Here is a 20,182-nt window from a genome sequence, read left to right as displayed (position 1 = left end):
AAGCCAGGTCACTTTAGCTTAACAAGTCTATAAGCATTTCGTGAGACACTGCATTTCAGTAGTCTGTGCAAGCCTGCCAGGAAGCATAAACTGGTACTGCAAACGGAAGTTGATGGAGCAGACTAGTTTAGTAAATTAAGAAGAGAATAGATCTCAGACACTCAGCAGCGGCTCCTCTGCAATGGCGAAGGAGCATCGCCCCACTGGCTCAAAGCCAGCAGCGGAAAAATAAAACAATATCTTACTATTGTTTTATTTTTTAGCACCTGGCTCTCAGCCAGCATGTGCAGGGAGGGGTAGGGTCAGGGCCATGGTAGCGGGTGGGGAGAAGAGGACTGGTTTGTGCATTTCTAAGTGCACGTGTACACTTAGGTTTCTCCAACCCAGCTGTATTGAACAGCCGGGTTGGAGAAACAGCAAAGACTCGCTGTCCTGAGCAAAGCATCAAAGACGCCCTCTCCGGCCAATCCCTATGCTGCTCTCAGGCTTGAGAGCAGCGCAGTGATTAGATGGGATTCGTGTCATTGTTCCTGGGGCATCTGGGACAGGAACTGCAGCAGAGGAGCGCAAGGCGGCAGGCAGCAACAGCCAAGTAGTTTTCACTTTTTGATGTCACTAACTCCCTTTGCCGTGCACGGGGGCGCTTCACGCTGGCTCCCTTTTCCCCCTCAACCTCCCCCACCCCCTCCAGTTTTATTCTGTGTTGGCTGCCACTGCACACACTTTATACATACGAAATAAACAGCAAATTAATTTACCATTGACCAGGAGCAAAACTTTAAAATCAGCAGCCATTAGAATGTGTAGGCATCTTTAGAATATTGAGGTAGTTAGTCAAATATTTGAAATATCTACACAGAACACCAGGAAATGTCAGATGTACCCATATGCTAGCATCATTTTCGCTGAGGTTTGTTACCAAAAGGAGAAGGAATCCACATTGAAGATGCTATGAGGATCTATGGACTAGAACATAAGCACTACAACCTGGGACACACAATTTGGGCCTCATTACAATGAGGTCCACCCGACATCCAGCTATCGGTCCAACTATCGGATTCTAATAGCAGCGGTCAGAGCGCAGTGTTCCATGAGAAAAGACCACCGCCTCCGACAAGATCCCATCGGGGCGACGGTCAGAAATCTATCCCTACAATAAAGGCTGTGCCTGCGCAGGCACAGCTTCAGGGATTAGGATGTCCCTTTCTGACAGACTAATCATGGCGGTCTGACCGTCGTGAAAAAGCAGACTAATATGAACTTTGGGGGCCCCAAGCAGGGTTCCCGTCCAAGAAGGGCCACTGCTAAGTGGACTTGGGGGCACATATAGTTCTCCCCACACATCCATGCACAGTGTGCCCAACACCACCATAGTGCACGGATGTGCACAAAGTGCTTTTTACCACTGCAGCTTGCGCTTTGGCCCTGTTCCTAGGCCGAAGCACAAGCCGCAGTAGTAAAAAGCATTTTTCGACCTCTGTGCTGGCAGTCTTATCATAATTGGACGGGCAGGATCACCGACTCATTGTCGAATGATCTCCTGCCCGATACATTGGCGGTCGGCAGTCTGACCATTTGTAATAGGGTCGTATGTTACAAAATCTTAAGCAAGCTAGTACAAAAATACACATTTCCAGTACTAATAAAATTAACAAATGTTACAAACCAACAATACTGAAAAGCATTACTACAAAAATTGGATTGTTTGCTGTAATGTTAACATTTTCATTTTTTTTAATTTTTTTTATTTCAACAATCTTTTATTAGCAAGTTTTCATATATACCTAGGAATGAGACATTACGGATAGCAATATGGAAAACGTGGGTTATTTTAAAACAATAATGAAATTCAATATGCAAATTATTCCAAATACTTATAATTCCATATTTGATAATGTTAACTCCATTTAGCTGTGCATTCAAAACCAACGCACCTGCTCCGATTTCGTTGCTCACACCTGGAATTACATCGTCATCGTTTGCGTTATCAGGCAAAGTGCCTTCCTCCAGTTTGCCTTCAATCTTGCTTATTGTCTTAGCTAAAGAAAAATCTGCAAAGTCATCTGGGACTGCAACATCAACAGCTTTAATTTCGTGTGCTCTGTTTGAGGGATTAAAACTATGTCAAAAAGGTGCCATAGTTACCCTATTACAAATAGCATGCATACCTGGAACGATTCAAAGTAAGCAACCAGTTGATTTGCGGCAATGAAATGCAGTCACAGGTAGGTGGGTGAATTTAGGCTGATTCAGGAGAGGGATTATCACACTTAAAATGTGAATGAACAGAATGTTATATGCAGTTTCTTACAATCTATGAGGCAGTCTTAGATACACTTATTATAAAACACATTGTAGCTAGTTACAAAGCAACACCAACAAACCTTGGACAAATTAAAAAAATATATATATACGAACAATATATTCTAAAGAAATGTCTGTGCACAGGTGAAAACTATCTCCAACCTCAAGCTTGAAAAAAAAAAAGTGGAAATAAAGCACCATAACGTTCATACATTGATGCTTAACACTCAAATCCTATGCATTGTGTACACAACAGGTAAGCGCTCCCTTCTTTATTACACATTTACGGAGGCACTCCGCAGCATCCAATTGGAACTGGAAAGGGCAGTTAGAAAAAGAGGCACAGAGCATTACATTTTGGTAAACATTTCATTAGTCATTTTTTTTTTTTTGCAACGTCTGAACACATTACATCACAAAGATTTTATCACAGTGCTCTGAGAAAACAAAAACATTTACCTTAGAAAGTGCGAACGCTGAATGCCTATTGAAAACCACCACGTCACCACTTGAAGGCAGTCTTCTAACTTCAAAAAATGTGTATATGTAGAGTTGGAACTAACAACCTTGGCGTGGTATGCCCTAGGTCTGAAAGGGCATTTAATTCCGACAGCAGAATCAGAGGAATTTTGGTAATTCGGTTACTCTTGTAAGGCGTAATTACTATTAATTAAAATTCAGCTGCTCCGTCGGTGGAATTAAAATATGCAGTGGGGTCTAAAGATTAGAAACCACCGCATACCGCTTTGCACCCTTGCATACTCTGCTGTGATGAACTTTTGATCAATGTAGAGTATGTAAGGGCGCTGAGTGACGTATGCCAATGGATACACCACTCACCGACTTCCTTGCATACTCTGCTTAAATGAAAAGTTTTAATCACTACAGCGAATGGCGCCGAGTGATATGCAGTGGTTACTGAAGTTTCGAGCTACAGGAACACAAAGGTAACTACCGTCTGTGATGAACAAAATACTCCTTGCGCTGATAGCCTCCTGCAACCAGCCCCCGCCAAAGCAAACCGAAATCTTCACATACGACTTTAGTGAGTAACACTTCAGCGAGATGAACCTGGCCCCTGTATCCAACTCGCACTCCATCCAGTCAGTCTGAACTTGTAACTGTCTCCCAGTCTAGCATGGCCAGGTAACTCCCAAATGTTGCTTTGCGCTTCTTGCATTTTGGTAATCTAAGACATTAAAAACCAATTTCTCTGGTTCTACTGATTGGACTTTTACTCTATTTTGCTAAATTGGTTTGAGATTTTTCTTGCGTTGGGGTTTCACTTCATTACTCTGTGTGTGCAGCATAAATACTATACACACTGCCTCCAAGTTAAGCCTGACTGCTTTTGTGCCAAGCTTCTATATGATTTAGCACTGGTCAATGTAGTGACTTATGGTTCACCCTGACAAGGATTGTTTTCATTATTACTCAACCCCTCTCAACACAGTTATAACCACGCAATGCCGTTATCATGAAACTATGACAAAGAATATGCCTTTACCACGCATGCCTATACAATGAAATTCGTTCTAAAGGCATGAATGATAAAGGCATATGGGTGGTAAAGGTTTAGGCCTATGCGTTGTAAAGGCAAAGACAGGTAACAATAATATTAAACACTACAAACACAAATATAGACCCCCCCCCGCTACACCCCCACTTCCAGGCTAATTTGCACCTAGCACCGCTCTATAGGCAGTCACGCTACTCTCTGGTTTTTAGGGCTGTGGACAAGGGGGTTGTCCTGGGGGTCGATTTAAGGGTTGGGTGGGCCGGGATTCAGTTTTAGGGCTCAGGGCCGAGGACGGGACTAATTTTAGGGCTGCAGATTCAGGGGTCGGTATTAGGGTTCAGGGCTGGTGAGGGGGGAAGGGAGGGGGGGTTAAGGGCTGCAACTCTGGGTTGTTCCGGAGGTTTTAATGACTGCAGACTCACAGGGGTTGTCCTAGGGGTCGGTTTAGGGCCCAGGGCTGGGGGACTGTTTTTAGGACTCAGGGTATTGTAAGTAAGTACATTTTTACTATGCGTGATTAATTAAAACCATTGCATTGAGATCATTACAAATAAAATGTAAGTAATTTTGCAATAATACAAAAAGTTACAAAGTTTAAAATGCTTTTGTTTTGTGGTTACTGCCTGTCTACACGACTTTACTCCATGCTGGTTAAACAATGGTTTTTAACAGAGTTTTCCGTATGTCTTTTAGCTTCTTGCATATACATATAATATGGATCAAAGTCTCAGTGTCATTCGCACACAGATGGCAAAACTGGTCACCCCTCTTCTTTCCCACGGTGACAAAAACTGATTGATTGGGCCAACTCCCAACTGTAGTCTTAGGAATTCAGGGTAATGGGTGCTAAAGAGCTGGTGCGCACCAGCAAAGCCATGGAGGGCATGTCCTGGACCCTGGGGCATACCTTTTGGTTCTTGTGAACACCGGCTGATGGGGCTTCTGGGATACACGGAGCTACTGTGCAGCAGCCCACCCCACTACATTTAATCACATCCAGATGCCTGGTGTGGCATTTCCTGGTCCCAGACTGTGCAGGACTGGGAGGTCTCTACAGTTCAGACTGTGCTGCTTGGGACGGGTCAACTCCGCTGTTATACCCCCACCGGCATCATCTGCTCACAAGGAGGACCAGTGGTGGCAGTGGCACTCTCTCTCTCCCCACTGCTTCACAGGCAGCGACAGTGTGGCACCATGGGCCTGGGACCGCTGTGCCTCTTGTTTGGTGACTTAGAAGTAAACAAAACAATTGCCAGTACTGTGCACTAATTTTCAAGACAATAGAAGAAAAAAGCTCATAGTCGCTAATTCCAAAAAGACCACTCTTTCAGTCAAAGTGTATAATAGAAAACTTGGTAATCTTTTATTTTTATGAGTTTAGTTAGTTTTTTGTATTTTAGAAAAAGGATTTTTTTATATATATATTTACATCATCAAACAATCAACATTATTAGAACATGGAGGAGTGAAACTTTTCAAGGGCAAGGGAAGTATATCGTGGGAGTGGTTTATACAAACATTTAACACACAAATGACCACAAGACACGTGTACACAAGACAGGGGATGTACATCAAACATTCACTGGGGGGCGATGATAGTTGGTGGTACGGTTTTATCAAACAATTCAAAGGACTGAGTTGGTGTATTCAAATAAAGAGCTTAACCCTAATCCTATTTACAATCATAGGAATGGTATCATACAATAAATGAGCTCAAAACATCAAAACAGTAACAAAGATAAAACGATGTTTCAAAACACTTTGTTTAGGCAGAACTTGGTCTAAAGCCATAAACTTGGCACCACACACAACTACCGCCTCGGACGACGCGTTTCGAATCCTTAGTAAGTCTAAAGGATTCTCTTCAGGACCAAACACAATTAATCTGGAAAACACAATAAGTGAAAACGTTCTGTCAGTCAAATCATAAAAGAGGGACTCTCAACTTTCATTCAGTCGCCACATACTCTCAGTAAGCTTACCTGTCGCAGAATTTGGTGGAGCTTAGAAGTTGTAATCAACTACAAAAGAATATCAACAGTAAATTGAATCAGAGCGGGGTCGCTAAACAATCGTACTGCATCGGTTGGAAATAAGGGTCTGTAGTACTCACTAGCAGGTGACGTTGTCGTTTCAAACTATAGATGGAATTCTCCTTTCGCAAAATCGTGGGAAAATCCAACAGGTTCCAGAAATCAATCAGTTAAAGTTGATTTGCCTCGAGATTAATTCTGGGAAATAAAATAACGAGGACTATTAGGTTTTCATATCGTTAGAACTGTTATCCTAGGTGGAGTTTGACATGACCATTAGAAGGAATGCGGGCGAACGCTCCGAAGTTGTCACTATTAAACGATAATATAACGGTGAACAACAGGCTGTTTAAGGTTCGGGGTTCGAATCTAAGCCAAGCGATTTGTTAAAAAACGCTGATACCTGAGGTTAGGCGTCCATCTCCTCCAGGTTAAGTCGCCATCGTGTGTTTACGCGATAAAGAATCGTTCCGGGTCAGCCTTATTTAAATGGGTAGTGATTCCGGATCTGTTCAAGTGTGAATCATGAGAGTTGTAGTTTCCACTTTATTTACGTTCGGCAAAATAAACTATGTAAATTACCTATATAGCTGGGTAACTTATTTTTGCTAAATTATGTTTCCTATCCCGTTTAGTCTCAGAATAATTCGCAGTCGTCATTCCTTTATTCCGAGTCCATCAGTCCAGATCTGGTCCGCCTCTGAGACTCTCCATATCCAACGCATAGGGTCCGTAGCTCTATGCGGTTTGCCGACGGCTGAATGACTCGTGTTCAGCATTACAACATTGGGAATAGTGGTTTCACATAACTCGCATCCCGAACGTGAAGCCTGCGTGAATTTAGTAGCTGGTTATATACGATGAGATATTGGAATCGTCGAACCAAGTGGGGATTTGTGGTATTATGTAACTGGCTACCATCGAGTTTGGTAGATATTTGGTGTGACTCCTGGGACTGGAGTTGCAATTTATATGGTGGAACTACGGGTTAGCTGGATGTTCAAAACAGCTATTGGGTTGGAAAATAACAGAACTATCAACCGAATTACCCAAATCAACAACAACAACCTTTTTTAGGACAGGGCCAGCAAAAGCCCCGAGGAAAAACAAGATTCAACCAACCATGGGAGATGTCAACAAGGAGACACAACTACAAGAACTAGTACCATACGAAAAGTCTCCAATTTATAATCTCTCGAAAAAGGTCCTGACTTCAGCAGAAATCAGTGTCCTAGAAAAGGGATTGTCGTTTGTACCATCTAAATTCACGGATTTCGTTCGACTGAAACTGGAATTTATAGAGTTTTGTCGAAAAATCCGACTGGTGACATTTTTTGCTGACAAGGAAATACGACCTCAATTTGAAACAACCGGATTCAAGAAAAAATCATACTTTTGCCCGCCGGCAAATAAAATACCTAAAGAGGTGAACTACTTCGAGAAGACCATCCTGTCTGATTTGGCAGCCCAAGAAAAGAAAAGAAATGGATATACTAAACCTAATCTCTCCCAAGAACAGAAATTGGCTTTGCAATCAATTAAACAAAATGAAAATATCATCATTAAGCAAGCCGATAAAGGCAGATCAATTGTGGTTTGGGGAACAGATGAGTACATTTTTGAAGCCACCAAACAACTTTCAGACCCAAAATGCTACCGCAAAATCAATATGGACCCTACCTTTGAATTACAAAAAGAACTCGGCGTGATTCTTCAAAATGGACTTGAACAGGGATTCCTCGGCAAAAATGAGTATTACTTTCTAATGAATAAACATCCACTAATCCCATTGTTTTACGTACTTCCGAAAGTACATAAAAATGAAACAGCACCGCCGGGACGACCTATAATTTCTGGATGTGACTCCTTATTCGAACCAATCTCGAAATTTATAGATTTCTTCTTAAAGCCTTTTACACTGACGGTAAAATCTTTCCTTTTGGACACCACGGACTTTTTGACAAAACTGGATCAATTACCATTCACAGAGAAACATGATCTCTTAGTGAGTATGGACATTGTATCACTTTATACCCAGATCCCTCAAGACCAAGCATTAGAGGTACTTGAAATCGTCTTGAATAAACGTGAGAGTCCATCTAAAATTCCCACAGAATTTATTCTGAAACTGGCCAAACTAGCACTGACAAAAAACGATTTCAAGTTTGGTGAAGATTTCTACTTCCAGATAAAGGGGGTCGCCATGGGCTGTCCTTTTGCCCCAGAATTGGCGATCCTTTTTATGAGTCAATATGAGGATACCTTTATTCACAATGGCAACCCATTCCACCAATGGATTGGTGGATGGGTACGATATATAGACTATGTCTTTTTCACCTGGTCGGGGACCTCGGAACAACTTAATCAGTTCCATGATTGGATCAATAACAGGACAGAGGACATTAAATTCACTCTCCAGACCTCTGAGACAAGAATGTCTTTCTTGGATGTAGAAGTCTACTGTTCGAATGGACAATTGGTCACTACTTTATTTAAAAAGAAGACTGACCGCAACAAGGCATTGGACTTTTCAAGCAGTCACCCAAGGAGTTTAAAACAAAATTTACCCATAGGGCAGTTTCTGCGCATCCGCAGAAACTGTACTTTTAAAGATGAACTCATGGACCATGCCAACGCCCTAAAAGAGAAACTCCTAGCTCGTGGCTACCCAGCCAAACTACTTAAACAAGCGATCAAGAGAGCTTGGTGGACACCACGTGAAGAATTACTGGTGAAAAAAGAAAAAAAACATCAACAACGAACTGTTTGCGTTTCCACATATTGCCCTTCATCCAACATCCTTAAAAAACTGATCCATCAGAACTGGCATCTAGTCAAAAACCTTGACACCCAACTGACAGACGTTCCCCTTTCTGCATACAAAAAGGATAAAAGTATTGCAAACCACATCGTCCGAGCAGCCATTCCTAAGCCAAAAGCTCCGACGCTACGTGACTACTTAAATCTTCCACCTATAACCGGCCACCACAAATGCGGCACATGCCTCTGCTGTTCTTCGACTATTGAAGGAAATCTTTTCCAACATGCAGGGATATCGTGGAAGCATGATCAGTTTACTAACTGTAAAACAAAGAATGTGGTCTATGGCTTACTTTGTCCATGCGACAAACTATATATAGGCAAAACAACTCAAGAAGTGAGATAAAGAATGTCCCAACACAAGTCCAGAATAAAGAAAAAAGTTCTTACGGCTCCATTGGTGCAACATTGGATAGATAAAGCACATGGCGAACAAGATCTCAAATGGACAATAATCTCTAAAATAGACAATGACCCAAGAGGTGGAGATGTAGAGGCTAAGTTACGACAACGGGAGGCAATGTTGATCCTGAAATTTAATACTACAATACAAGGCCTGAATGAAATGTCCGAATTGTACAATCTATAATTCAAACATAATACCTTTGAGCAAACGTGCGAATCCATCAAGTCTGTTATTTTCCAACCCAATAGCTGTTTTGAACATCCAGCTAACCCGTAGTTCCACCATATAAATTGCAACTCCAATCCCAGGAGTCACACCAAATATCTACCAAACTCGATGGTAGCCAGTTACATAATACCACAAATCACCACTTGGTTCGACGATTCCAATATCTCATCGTATATAACCAGCTACTAAATTCACGCAGGCTTCACGTTCGGGATGCGGGTTATGTGAAACCACTATTCCCATTGTTGTAATGCTGAACACGAGTCATTCAGCCGTCGGCAAACCGCATAGAGCTACGGACCCTATGCGTTGGATATGGAGAGTCTCAGAGGCGGACCAGATCTGGACTGATAGACTCGGAATAAAGGAATGACGACTGCGAATTATTCTGAGACTAAACGGGATAGGAAACATAATTTAGCAGAAATAAGTTACCCAGCTATATAGGTAATTTACATAGTTTATTTCGCCGAACGTGAATAAAGTGGAAACTACAACTCCCATGATTCACACTTGAACAGATCCGGAATCACTACCCATTTAAATAAGGCTGACCCGGAACGATTCTTTATCGCGTAAACACACAATGGCGACTTAACCTGGAGGAGATGGACGCCTAACCTCAGGTATCGACGTTTTTTAACAAATCGCTTGGCTTAGATTCGAACCCCGAACCTTAAACAGCCTTTTGTTCACCGTTATATTATCGTTTAATAGTGACAACTTCGGAGCGTTCGCCCGCATTCCTTCTAATGGTCATGTCAAACTCCATCTAGGATAACAGTTCTAACAATATGAAAACCTAATAGTCCTCGTTATTTTATTTCCCAGAATTAATCTCGAGGCAAATCAACTTTAACTGATTGATTTCTGGAGCCTGTTGGATTTTCCCACGATTTTGCGAAAGGAGAATTCCATCTATAGTTTGAAACGACAACGTCACCTGCTAGTGAGTACTACAGACCCTTATTTCCAACCGATGCAGTACGATTGTTTAGCGACCCCGCTCTGATTGAATTTACTGTTGATATTCTTTTGTAGTTGATTACAACTTCTAAGCTCCACCAAATTCTGCGACAGGTAAGCTTACTGAGAGTATGTGGCGGCTGAATGAAAGTTGAGAGTCCCTCTTTTATGATTTGACTGACAGAACGTTTTCACTTATTGTGTTTTCCAGATTAATTGTGTTTGGTCCTGAAGAGAATCCTTTAGACTTACTAAGGATTCGAAACGCGTCGACCGAGGCGGTAGTTGTGTGTGGTGCCAAGTTTATGGCTTTAGACAAAGTTCTGCTTAAACAAAGTGTTTTGAAACATCGTTTTATCTTTGTTACTGTCTTGATGTTTTGAGCTCATTTATTGTATGATACCATTCCTATGATTGTAAATAGGATTAGGGTTAAGCTCTTTATTTGAATACACCAACTCAGTCCTTTGAATTGTTTGATAAAACCGTACCACCAACTATCATCGCCCCCCAGTGAATGTTTGATGTACATCCCCTGTCTTGTGTACACGTGTCTTGTGGTCATTTGTGTGTTAAATGTTTGTATAAACCACTCCCACAATATACTTCCCTTGCCCTTGAAAAGTTTCACTCCTCCATGTTCTAATAATGTTGATTGTTTGATGTAAATATATATATAAAAAAATCCTTTTTCTAAAATACAAAAAACTAACTAAACTCATAAAAATACAAATAAAAGATTACCAAGTTTTCTATTATACACTTTGACTGAAAGAGTGGTCTTTTTGGAATTAGCGACTATGAGCTTTTTTCTTCTATTGTCTTGAAAATTAGTGCACAGTACTGGCATTTGTTTTGTTTACTTCTAAGTGGCGCAGCCTTACTGTGCTTTCCGCCAGACCCGTTCAGTTTCGTGTCTTGTTTGGTGACTGGCTGCGGCTCAGCACCGCCGTGTGTGGTGATTACTGGCCCAGACTTTGCTATGCGGAGCAGTTGGGGGTAAGGAGTGTGGTGGTTTATGGAGGCACCCGGGCATGCACCACTCTGCAGCTAACCAGGTACCACTGTATGCTGAGCCAGCAGGGCCCAGTTGGTGGCGCTCATTATTGCTTATTACGCCCCCCTCAGACTTCCTAAGATGACCTGCAAAGCACTGAAAAAAAATCCCAACTTCACTCCGCAAACCAACTCCGTCATTACCACACATTCCGAATTTGGAGCACATATAGGCCTTTATCAACCATGCCATTACCAGGAAAAGCTTGTGGTAAAGGCACGCGTGGTGTAGGGATATGCATTGTAAAAACGTTTGTAGTAAATGCCTGGTAATGACGTGTTATATTGACATTGTAGTAAATGCATGTGTGGTAATTGCATGCATTGTTCCATCATAAAACCCCTTCAACTGTTTTTATCTCTGCCTTCTAGTTTGCTAGTGTATAAACAAACCTAATGTGTAGCAAAGACATGCACCACCTACTATGGGAATTTGGGAAAGCGGAATGACACTTGTCTATCTTAATTTAAATTTCTAAAGGAGATAGACATGTGAGCTGACTATCTCCTCAGTGATATCAATTATTCTGGTCTGAATAGGCCAATTGTGGTGGAATACGACCCACCACTATTTGTTCTCCCAATACTGTTGCAGTGGTCTTGGGGTTAGCTGGGCATCCAGAACTATGAAAATGACATGAGACAAGCTGTTGAATGCCTCACTTTTTAAAGATTTGAACAATACTGGTTAGAATGGCACACATTCTCTCTTCCAACAATCTTTTGCCTTTTGGGTGTCCAAGATTGCCTCTATATAGTGAATGGTCAGTTTCAGGGTAGGTATTTTCTAAGCAGTTGAAAGTAAGAATTCACAGTGGAAGTGGCCTTGCTGACAGAAAACATAAAAAACTTCCAGAGTTTGTGCACGGAATAGTTATGCACCTTAGAGACCAATGTCATAAATTCAACATCCCTGGTGGTACTGGGCATCTATAGCCTGAAGCACTAACCTGATCAGGTTGAAGACTTTTTTTTAAAATTAATTTCTTTTTATTAAAACAAAAGCAACCAAAAAGACATCAGGTGACACAGTACAGAATAATATCAGACCGTAAAAGACATTCCATACCTACAGAATACTATGCGGATATTATAGTGAATGGATCAATGGGGAAGTGCGCTCTTCAGTCTTCTCGGGACCTGTCGGGGGGGGTACAGATATCCCCTCTATAGTGATTCCATGCCTCCCAGATCTTACCCCCACTTTCCTGGACAGCACCTGGTAGAGTAAAATGCTCTTTCCCTGAACATGCACCAGTCCAAATTCTCCTCCCACTTTTCCACACAAGGTGGCTGGCGAACTCCCCACAGTTGCGCAATATTGCACGTCGCAATCATGAATGCCAGTGTTGCCAATTGCTTCTTATACGAATTGAGGTGGGTTGGTTCCCATAGATTCAGAATATACCTGCAGGCCTCCAACTGTATTTCTGTACCCAGGACTGTTCGCATCGTGCTGTGGATCCTCCCCCAATACTGCTGTACTCTCGTACAGTGCCACAAGATGCGCAAAAAGGTCAGTTCCCCACAACCCCTCCTGCATTCCCCATTCTCAGAGCAGCCCATTTGGATCAGTCGGGGCCCTGTGATGTATGACCTATGTAAGATCTTCAGTTGCACCAGTTGGAGCCACATTGGAATTGCCACAACCTTTGGGGACGACACTGCCTCCTGCCAGTCATCATCTAGCTCCAGCCCATCCTCCTGCCTAAGAACTAACAGAGGGTCTTCCATATTGTTAATAAGCTTCTTGTACAGCAAAGAGATAGCCTTCTCAAGAAGATGGCCATCTAACACTCTGTCTTCCACGGGAGAGGCGGCGGGAAGCTTGGTGCCCCTGGGGATATGCGTAAGCAGTGCGTGCCGCACCTATAAATAACGGAAATATTCACCATCACTCAGGTGATTTTAGTTTAAGGTGTAGTTTAAGGGAAGCAAATGAATGTATCGTGCCCTCCCCCCAAACGTCCCATATATGTGTGATACCAATGAGGTCCCACTTGTCAAAGCCTTTCGACTTCCATAGGCAACTCAACTTCTCCGAACTCCTTAGTGGAGTGGCGAGTGTGAGCTTCCCTTCCCACTTAAGGTGCCTGTTAGCTGCATGCCATACCTGGACGGCATGTGCCGTAGGTCCAGTGAGGGGAAATCTGCGGGGTCCAGCATAGAGCGCTCTAGTGTAGTCGCCTCCTGGCATTAGCCAACGGTCCATGGTGTACCCAGGGTCGTTCGAGGCTCCATATATCCCGTGGTTTACTGCCGCCAACTGTGAGGCCCAGTTATACTTCTTGAGGTCTGGCAGGCCTATGCCATACCAGGGGAGGGTAAGCTTAAAAAACCCAATGCGGGGCTTACCATCCCAAAGCAACTGCCTCTGAAGGGAGTCTATTTCATACAGGAACCGGGGCAAGGCCATCATTTTAAAGACTACGCCCTCCCTAAAAGGGAGAGTGGGAGCGCCTTCCAACGCGCCACATCATTTCTAAATCGCGCCAGTGGGGGAGACAGGTTTTTGGCATAGCGGAGCCTAGGATCGGAGGTAATATAGATACCAAGGCACTTAAAGCCCTCTGGGGCAACCTGTATCGGGCAAGCGTTAGGGACGTCTGGTGGGTCCCCTGCAAGGGCGAAGAGAACCGACTAAGACCAATTAATGGCAAAGCCAGAGTACCTTCCGAAAATAGCCAACACATCCAATAAACAGCTCATAGACCGCTTCGGGTTGGTGAGGTAAAGCAGGATATCATCCGCGTAGAGTCAGATTTTATCCCCCCACTCCAATGTCCATCTCATCCCATGTATTGAATGATCCTGTCGGACCCACGCCGCCAACGACTCCAAGGCAAGAGCGAATAGGAGTAGGGACACGGGGCATCCCTGTCTGGTCCCCCTGCCCAAGGAAAAATCGGGGGACTTGCGATTCTTCACCACTACCCAGGCCAATGGAGCAGAGTACAAAAGGTGCACCCAGTCAATAAAAACTGGTTCAAAGCCAAGCTTCTCCAGAACCGCAAAAAGGTAAGGCCATTCGACTCTGTTGAATGCAATAGTGGCATCTAGTGACACTAGCACCGCTGGTTCCTGAATTGTAGTGGCCCGGCCCAAGACCCCGTGAAGTCAGCGCAGATTAAGGGCAGTGTTCCGGCGCAGCATAAAGCCTGACTGGTCGGGGTGCACCAAGGTGGTGATAACCTTGGTCAATTTCATGGCCAGCAGCTTCGCCAGGACCTTAGGTTCGACATTTAAAAGCGAGATAGGCCTATACGACGAACAGCATGCTCTGGGTTTACCCTCCCTGTGGATGACCACTATGTTGGAAATACGTTGGTCATATGGGAGCTGTCCCTTTTCTCTACTTTTGTTAAACATAGAGTGAAGGAATGGAGCAAGTCTATTGGAGCTCAACTTGTAGAGCTCAACAGGAATACCATTCGGTCCCGGGGCCTTGCCAGAGCGCACTCCTCTGATAACCTACGCTACCTCGTCATTCGTAAGGGGGGAATCCAGATATTTATGGTCGCCGACTGAGAGCGTGGGCAGTTTAGTATCTCTAATCAATCCCATTTCTTCCTCTGTGTACACTCCCTCTGAACGCTATACCTCCCTGTAATAGTCCGCAAACCTGTCGGCAATGGCCTGTGGGTCAGTGATCATATCAGAGTTATCTCCCTGCAATTCAGGTACCAACCGCGATGCCCACTCTCTCCTCTTCAGCCACACAATTAATTGGCCCTCTCATTTGCGAGGCTCCCAAACTCGTCCTGAGACGGTGGAGACCCTCAGTGGTAACTGCCTGGGATACTTCCTTGTCTAGAGTTAGTACTGCCTCCTCCGCCTTCACCAATTCTGCCTGCTGCTCCCTCTTTTTCTGTACTATCAGGGATAGGACCTCTTCCCTGACCACGGTTTTGAATGCCTCCCACAGGGTCTGGGCCGAATCCACCGTGCCCTGGTTGTCCTGGAAATACCTATCCATCTCCTTGACTATATCTTTCTTTACAGCAGGATCTCTCAAATGCCAATCTTGCCGGCCGGGGCCTGATCAAAGTCCAGCTATAACCATACCGGTGAATGGTTTGAGATGCCCCTCCCAAGGTGCTGCACCTCGAACCTCACTCACCTGGGCAGCGGGGATTAAAATATAGTCCATGCTGAACATACTGTGGTGTGCGGCTGACACGTGCGTATACTGCACGCCACCTAAGTTAAACTGCCTTCAACTATCAACCAGTCCCGTTGTAGCCAGGTAATCAGGAAGCCACCTCTGCACTGGTCGCAGCGTTCTGGCTGGGTGTCTATCCTTTTCCCCATAAACCACGGCATTAAAATCACCTCCCAGAACCAGGATGCTCAGAGGCAACGTTAAAGAAATTTCACCCACATCTTGGAATGTATCCGCCTGCAGACCCGGTGGGACATAGATGGAAACAGAAGTGGCAATTTCCCCTTCCCATTGACCAGAGATGCCCACATACCTACCCCGCTGATCAGACCAAGTAGCTTGAATGGTCAGGGCAAAGGAGTTTTTTAGCATAATGCTGAACCCCCTCGACCCAGACGTGAATCCCGCATGCGCCACCAGCTGGTAGCCTCCCCTGTGGAGGGCCATTCACCTATTCCCGATAAGGTGCGTCTCCTGCAACAGCACCACGTCTGGGGAGTGACGCCTAATGAACTGACTAACCATCCCCCATTTGATTTTGTCGCCCAACCCGTTTACATTCCAGCTGAGCACTGTGATCCCTGATCCCCTCTTACCATTTGACATTAAGCTGGCATGGAAGTGTCACCACATTATCTCCTGATGTCACAAACATGAAACTATAACCAAACATATCCACACACTGAAAGGTCCTGAGAACTTGGATCCCCACCAAACCCCAACCCCACCCCACCTCCCTGCACTCCCGCTCGTGGCTTCCGACCATCCCCAACTGGCAGTGTGCCTGTCGCCCCATTTACTAATTACTGACTAAAGGTAGAAATGAGGAGGAGGAATGCCGTTCCCATCTCACCCCCAGCCCCACGAAGCATGACCCCTCGCCGCATCCGCAATAGCCTGTTGTTCTTGGGTTCAAACCAAATAAGATACACGTGGGTCGACCCCACTACCTGACAGTACTCAAAAGTCCCATAAATTCTGCAGTCTCCATCATTCCTGCTCCCGAAGGCCACCTCCGCCGTCACGATCCTGGCCCTCTGGCCCGCTCAGGGGACGACTATCCAACCAGTCAGATGCCACCTCCGGATTGTCAAAAAAACAGGCCCTCCCCTCGACCTCCACCCTCATCCGGGCCGGAAACATCATTGCATACTTAAACCCTCTGTCTCTGAGCTTTTTCTTTACTGAGAGAAAACTCTGGCGCTGTTTCTGGACAGTCTGCATGAAGTCAGGGAAAAAGGAAAGGGTAGCGTTGTCATATCGCAGGGGTTCCCCCGAACAGGAAGCCTGTAGGATAGCGTCCCAGTCCCTGAAGTTCAAGACCCTCGCAATCATCAGGCGAGGGGATGCCCCAGGCCTGGGTCACCAACATGGGATCCTATGTGCATGCTCGATCGTGAAAGAGTTACCCAGTCCCTTGGGCTTAAGATAATTAAGGATGATGTCCTCGACGAACAGGTCCGGGGCCAGACCCTCAGCCTTCTCGGGAACACCAAGAATTCATATGTTATTGCGTCGTGCTCTTCGATCAGAAACTGGATGATTACGAAGGGTCAGGTCACAAGGGGCCCTAAGGTCCCGCACCTCCTGCTGGAGCAGAGCCTAGTCATCTATCAAGCTGGCGGTCTTTCTGTCCAGGGACTTGACTTTTTTGTTTGCCTTGGTGCGGTCCGCCCGAATTAGATTGATCTCAATAGTGACTGTATCCAGTTTGTTGTTCAGTGGCTCCATCTGTTTACCCAGTGATGACTTGACATCTTCAATTGGCGCCATCATGTCCAGCAGCATCGGCTCAGCCGGCGGGCCAAAAAAGTCCCCCTCGGTCGCCTGGATCCGCCGCGAGACTGGAGGAGAATCCCTGGGCAACGTGTAGCAGTTCAGCTTGTTGGTTTGGATCTGCTTAGACCCTTTGGCGGATCTGGACTGATGTTTATCCACATCTGGTTTGGACGCCATCGGAAGTGCAACCCCCGAGGCGCGACAGCCCTCCCGCTCAGTCAACTGCAACTATACCCCGCTGGGCACCACCAGATGGCCACAACAGTTGGCTGGACAACGCACCCAACCGGCCCAAGCCCCAGCAACGGGACAAGCAGTGTCACAAGGGCATCATACAATTATAGGCAGCCGATCAGCAAGAGCAGCCGGACCGCCAGAGCCGGCAACAGGAGCGCCGCAGGGCCAGGACACAAGCACCATGCACCCTTAGGATGGTCACGTTGAGGGCAAAGATGGGGATAATAGTTCCGAAGCTCGCCTCTTTTACTCATCCAGGTAGCCCAGGGCCAAGTGGGGACACACCACCACCGACGAGACTTCGGCCAGATCGGTGCCAGGACAGGGGAACCCTCCAGTGCCACTCAGACAATCCGCTGGCGCCCCCACAAGCAGTCCCACGCTGGAGGAGAGGACACAGCGGAAACGGTGGCCCACCAGGAGCCCACAAGAGGAGGTGCGTAGTCTCACCAGCAGGCGCGGGGGCCTCCTCGCTCCTCAACCGCCCCCAACAGCCAGTACAGCCACAACTCAAGTCTTCAGCCCCCAGATGCCCGGCGGGCCCGCTGCAGCAGTCTGAAACAGGTGCAATCCCGCAGGGTTCCAGCCACCAACCAACGGCAACAGGGAGGAGCCGGTCCCGATGTCAGCCGCTCCCTCCCCCCCACAATAAAAAAAAACTGTCGGTACCTCCGCCGCGATGTCAACAGCGGCGGAGGAATGTTCAGCAATGTAGAGGGGGGGGGGGTGCGCAGAAACCGTCTTTCAGCACTCGCGGCGGTGCGCGCGGGCCGTAACCACCGCCTGTTATCGCCAACAGGGCGGCCGACACCTCCTTCACCTGATCGTCCTCACCGGGCCAGGCGCTCTTCCCCGAGCTCCGCTCCCCTGCGGGCAGTCCCCCACCGCGCACTCCAACCGGGGGCCTCACAATAGCCCCCTCCACCGCCGCTCCCCTCCTTGCTGCCTTCAATCGCCAGTGCCCACGAGTCCGGGCCCGACCGGCCACTTCCGGCGACCGGACCCGGCGCCGCCGCGCCCATTGTTGGCTTGCCTCTCAAATCCAGCCCCAGGCTCAGGGCTACAGCCAGGCCACAGAAGGCGGAAGGCGTAGCTCTGGTCCACGATGGCACAGAGGGGCCGGAGTCACATCAGGACGCTCCGCGAGCCTTCGGCAGACCGGCAGGGGGGTCAGTGATCAGGATGATGGTCAGGATAGTGTGGCTAGGGGGACAGGACCGGCGTGGGCCGAGGCCTCAGGCGGCCATGTTGGACCTGCACGTAGCTCCTCCTGAAGACTAGTTTTAATTCTGGTTTTGCTCCCCCTCTCCAAAAGGAGAGAATAAATCTCTCACCCTCCCTCCCAACACCCTTCCTCCATCTGCCGCCCACCCCGTTTTTGTTCCGTGGCATGATTTTGCCGATAACACCATTTATTTTTTTGGTCAATCCTGTCAGAGTTGCATGCCCTTTTTGGCGAAGAGAACTCTTAAACTGCAAGGAAAGGCCATTTAGTGTCTATTTATCTTTTCCTACTTTTGGTCGCTCCTGAATACTACTTCCATTGCTGCTCTCTACCAGAGTGCCTGGGAACGGAAAGGAGGGAGTCATTGTTTTGCCTGCGAAGGGAGTATTGCTATTTTGCGTTGATTGTCATCTTGCGATAACTTCTGTACACTTAGCTGTACTTCAGATGTACAACAAAGCAAAAACAGGATAACCTGCAAATCCACATGTCATTAAAAAAACAAGCATGGGGAGTCTGACACCACCATCAACATTCTTTGGTTGTGGCCCTTAAGAGCTGTTTCATACAGTTTTTGGAAAAGTTCACTTTTAGGAAGTTTACTGAACTATGAGTAGTCTGATTTGTCTCCAAGTTGTGGGGCCATACAATTCTACAGCACTTTCAGGGATGGCCTCCCGCAGTTGAGGGGCCATTTGAGATCCTAATCAGTGATGCCGTAATGGGAGTCCTAGTGGTGATCTAATGTGAAAATAACTTTTGCATACAGGCAGGGACTTTGTTACAGTAGAAAATATGCATGATGCACACATTTAAATTTGAGTCTGGCATTCACTGGGGGCACGATTGGCTTTCAAAGATGGTGTACTATGGTAACATTTTGCTAACATGGTTTAGGAGCCTTTGAAGTCTGTTTTCTTGTTAAGCCAGTACCAATCACATTGCAATAGTCATGGTTCCCTCTTAGAGTGGTGGAGGTAGTGAGCCCTACACTAAAAGAACATGAAGGTAAGAACAGCAGTTTAATGTCCTCCCAGGAGCAGGAGTTTGTTAAATCTTTATTTAGGCAAAGATATCTTTTCTCTCATTCAATGGGGATATCTTCCTCTTGGTGGTCTTAGTTGTTTTAGCTGTGGCTGGTGTAGTTGCCATATGAGGGACTTCAACACACTGCTGAAAGTACCTTTTGCCCTCCTTCCTTTTTTCTTAGAACCTTCAATGCTTTGGCTTTTACATTCACACCATCTGAACATCCAGATTGAGACCTATGAGACCAAGATGATTTTCTTCTGGCCAACCCATGGCCTTATCTGTGTGTTGCTAACATAATGAGATAGATGCTGCACTAATGATTTAGGGCCAACTGCACATAGGTAATTGTTTATGATTACCAAATAGAGAATGTTTGTGATTCTCTATTTGGTCATCACAAACACCTATGTGCAAA

At 45.8% G+C, this 20,182-nt stretch overlaps 1 protein-coding gene across 3 annotated transcripts in view; it reads right to left on the bottom strand.

Moving 5' to 3' along the window:
- The window catches only part of TEX9 (testis expressed 9), a 414,747-nt gene that overhangs the window by 263,108 nt on the left and 131,457 nt on the right, over positions 1–20,182 (bottom strand). For all 3 annotated transcript variants that reach the window (XM_086958349.1, XM_086958350.1, XM_086958352.1), the window contains one exon: positions 1,935–2,101. In XM_086958349.1, coding sequence (XP_086814475.1) covers positions 1,935–2,101 — 167 coding nt within the window. The remainder of the gene's footprint in view (positions 1–1,934; positions 2,102–20,182) is intronic.

This window comes from Lissotriton vulgaris, chromosome 2_1, assembly GCF_964263255.1.
Source record: "Lissotriton vulgaris chromosome 2_1, aLisVul1.2, whole genome shotgun sequence".
In the NCBI taxonomy this organism is placed as follows: domain Eukaryota; kingdom Metazoa; phylum Chordata; class Amphibia; order Caudata; family Salamandridae; genus Lissotriton; species Lissotriton vulgaris.
Note: the sequence above shows the minus strand (reverse complement) of the source record. Positions and strands in the feature narration are given on the sequence as shown.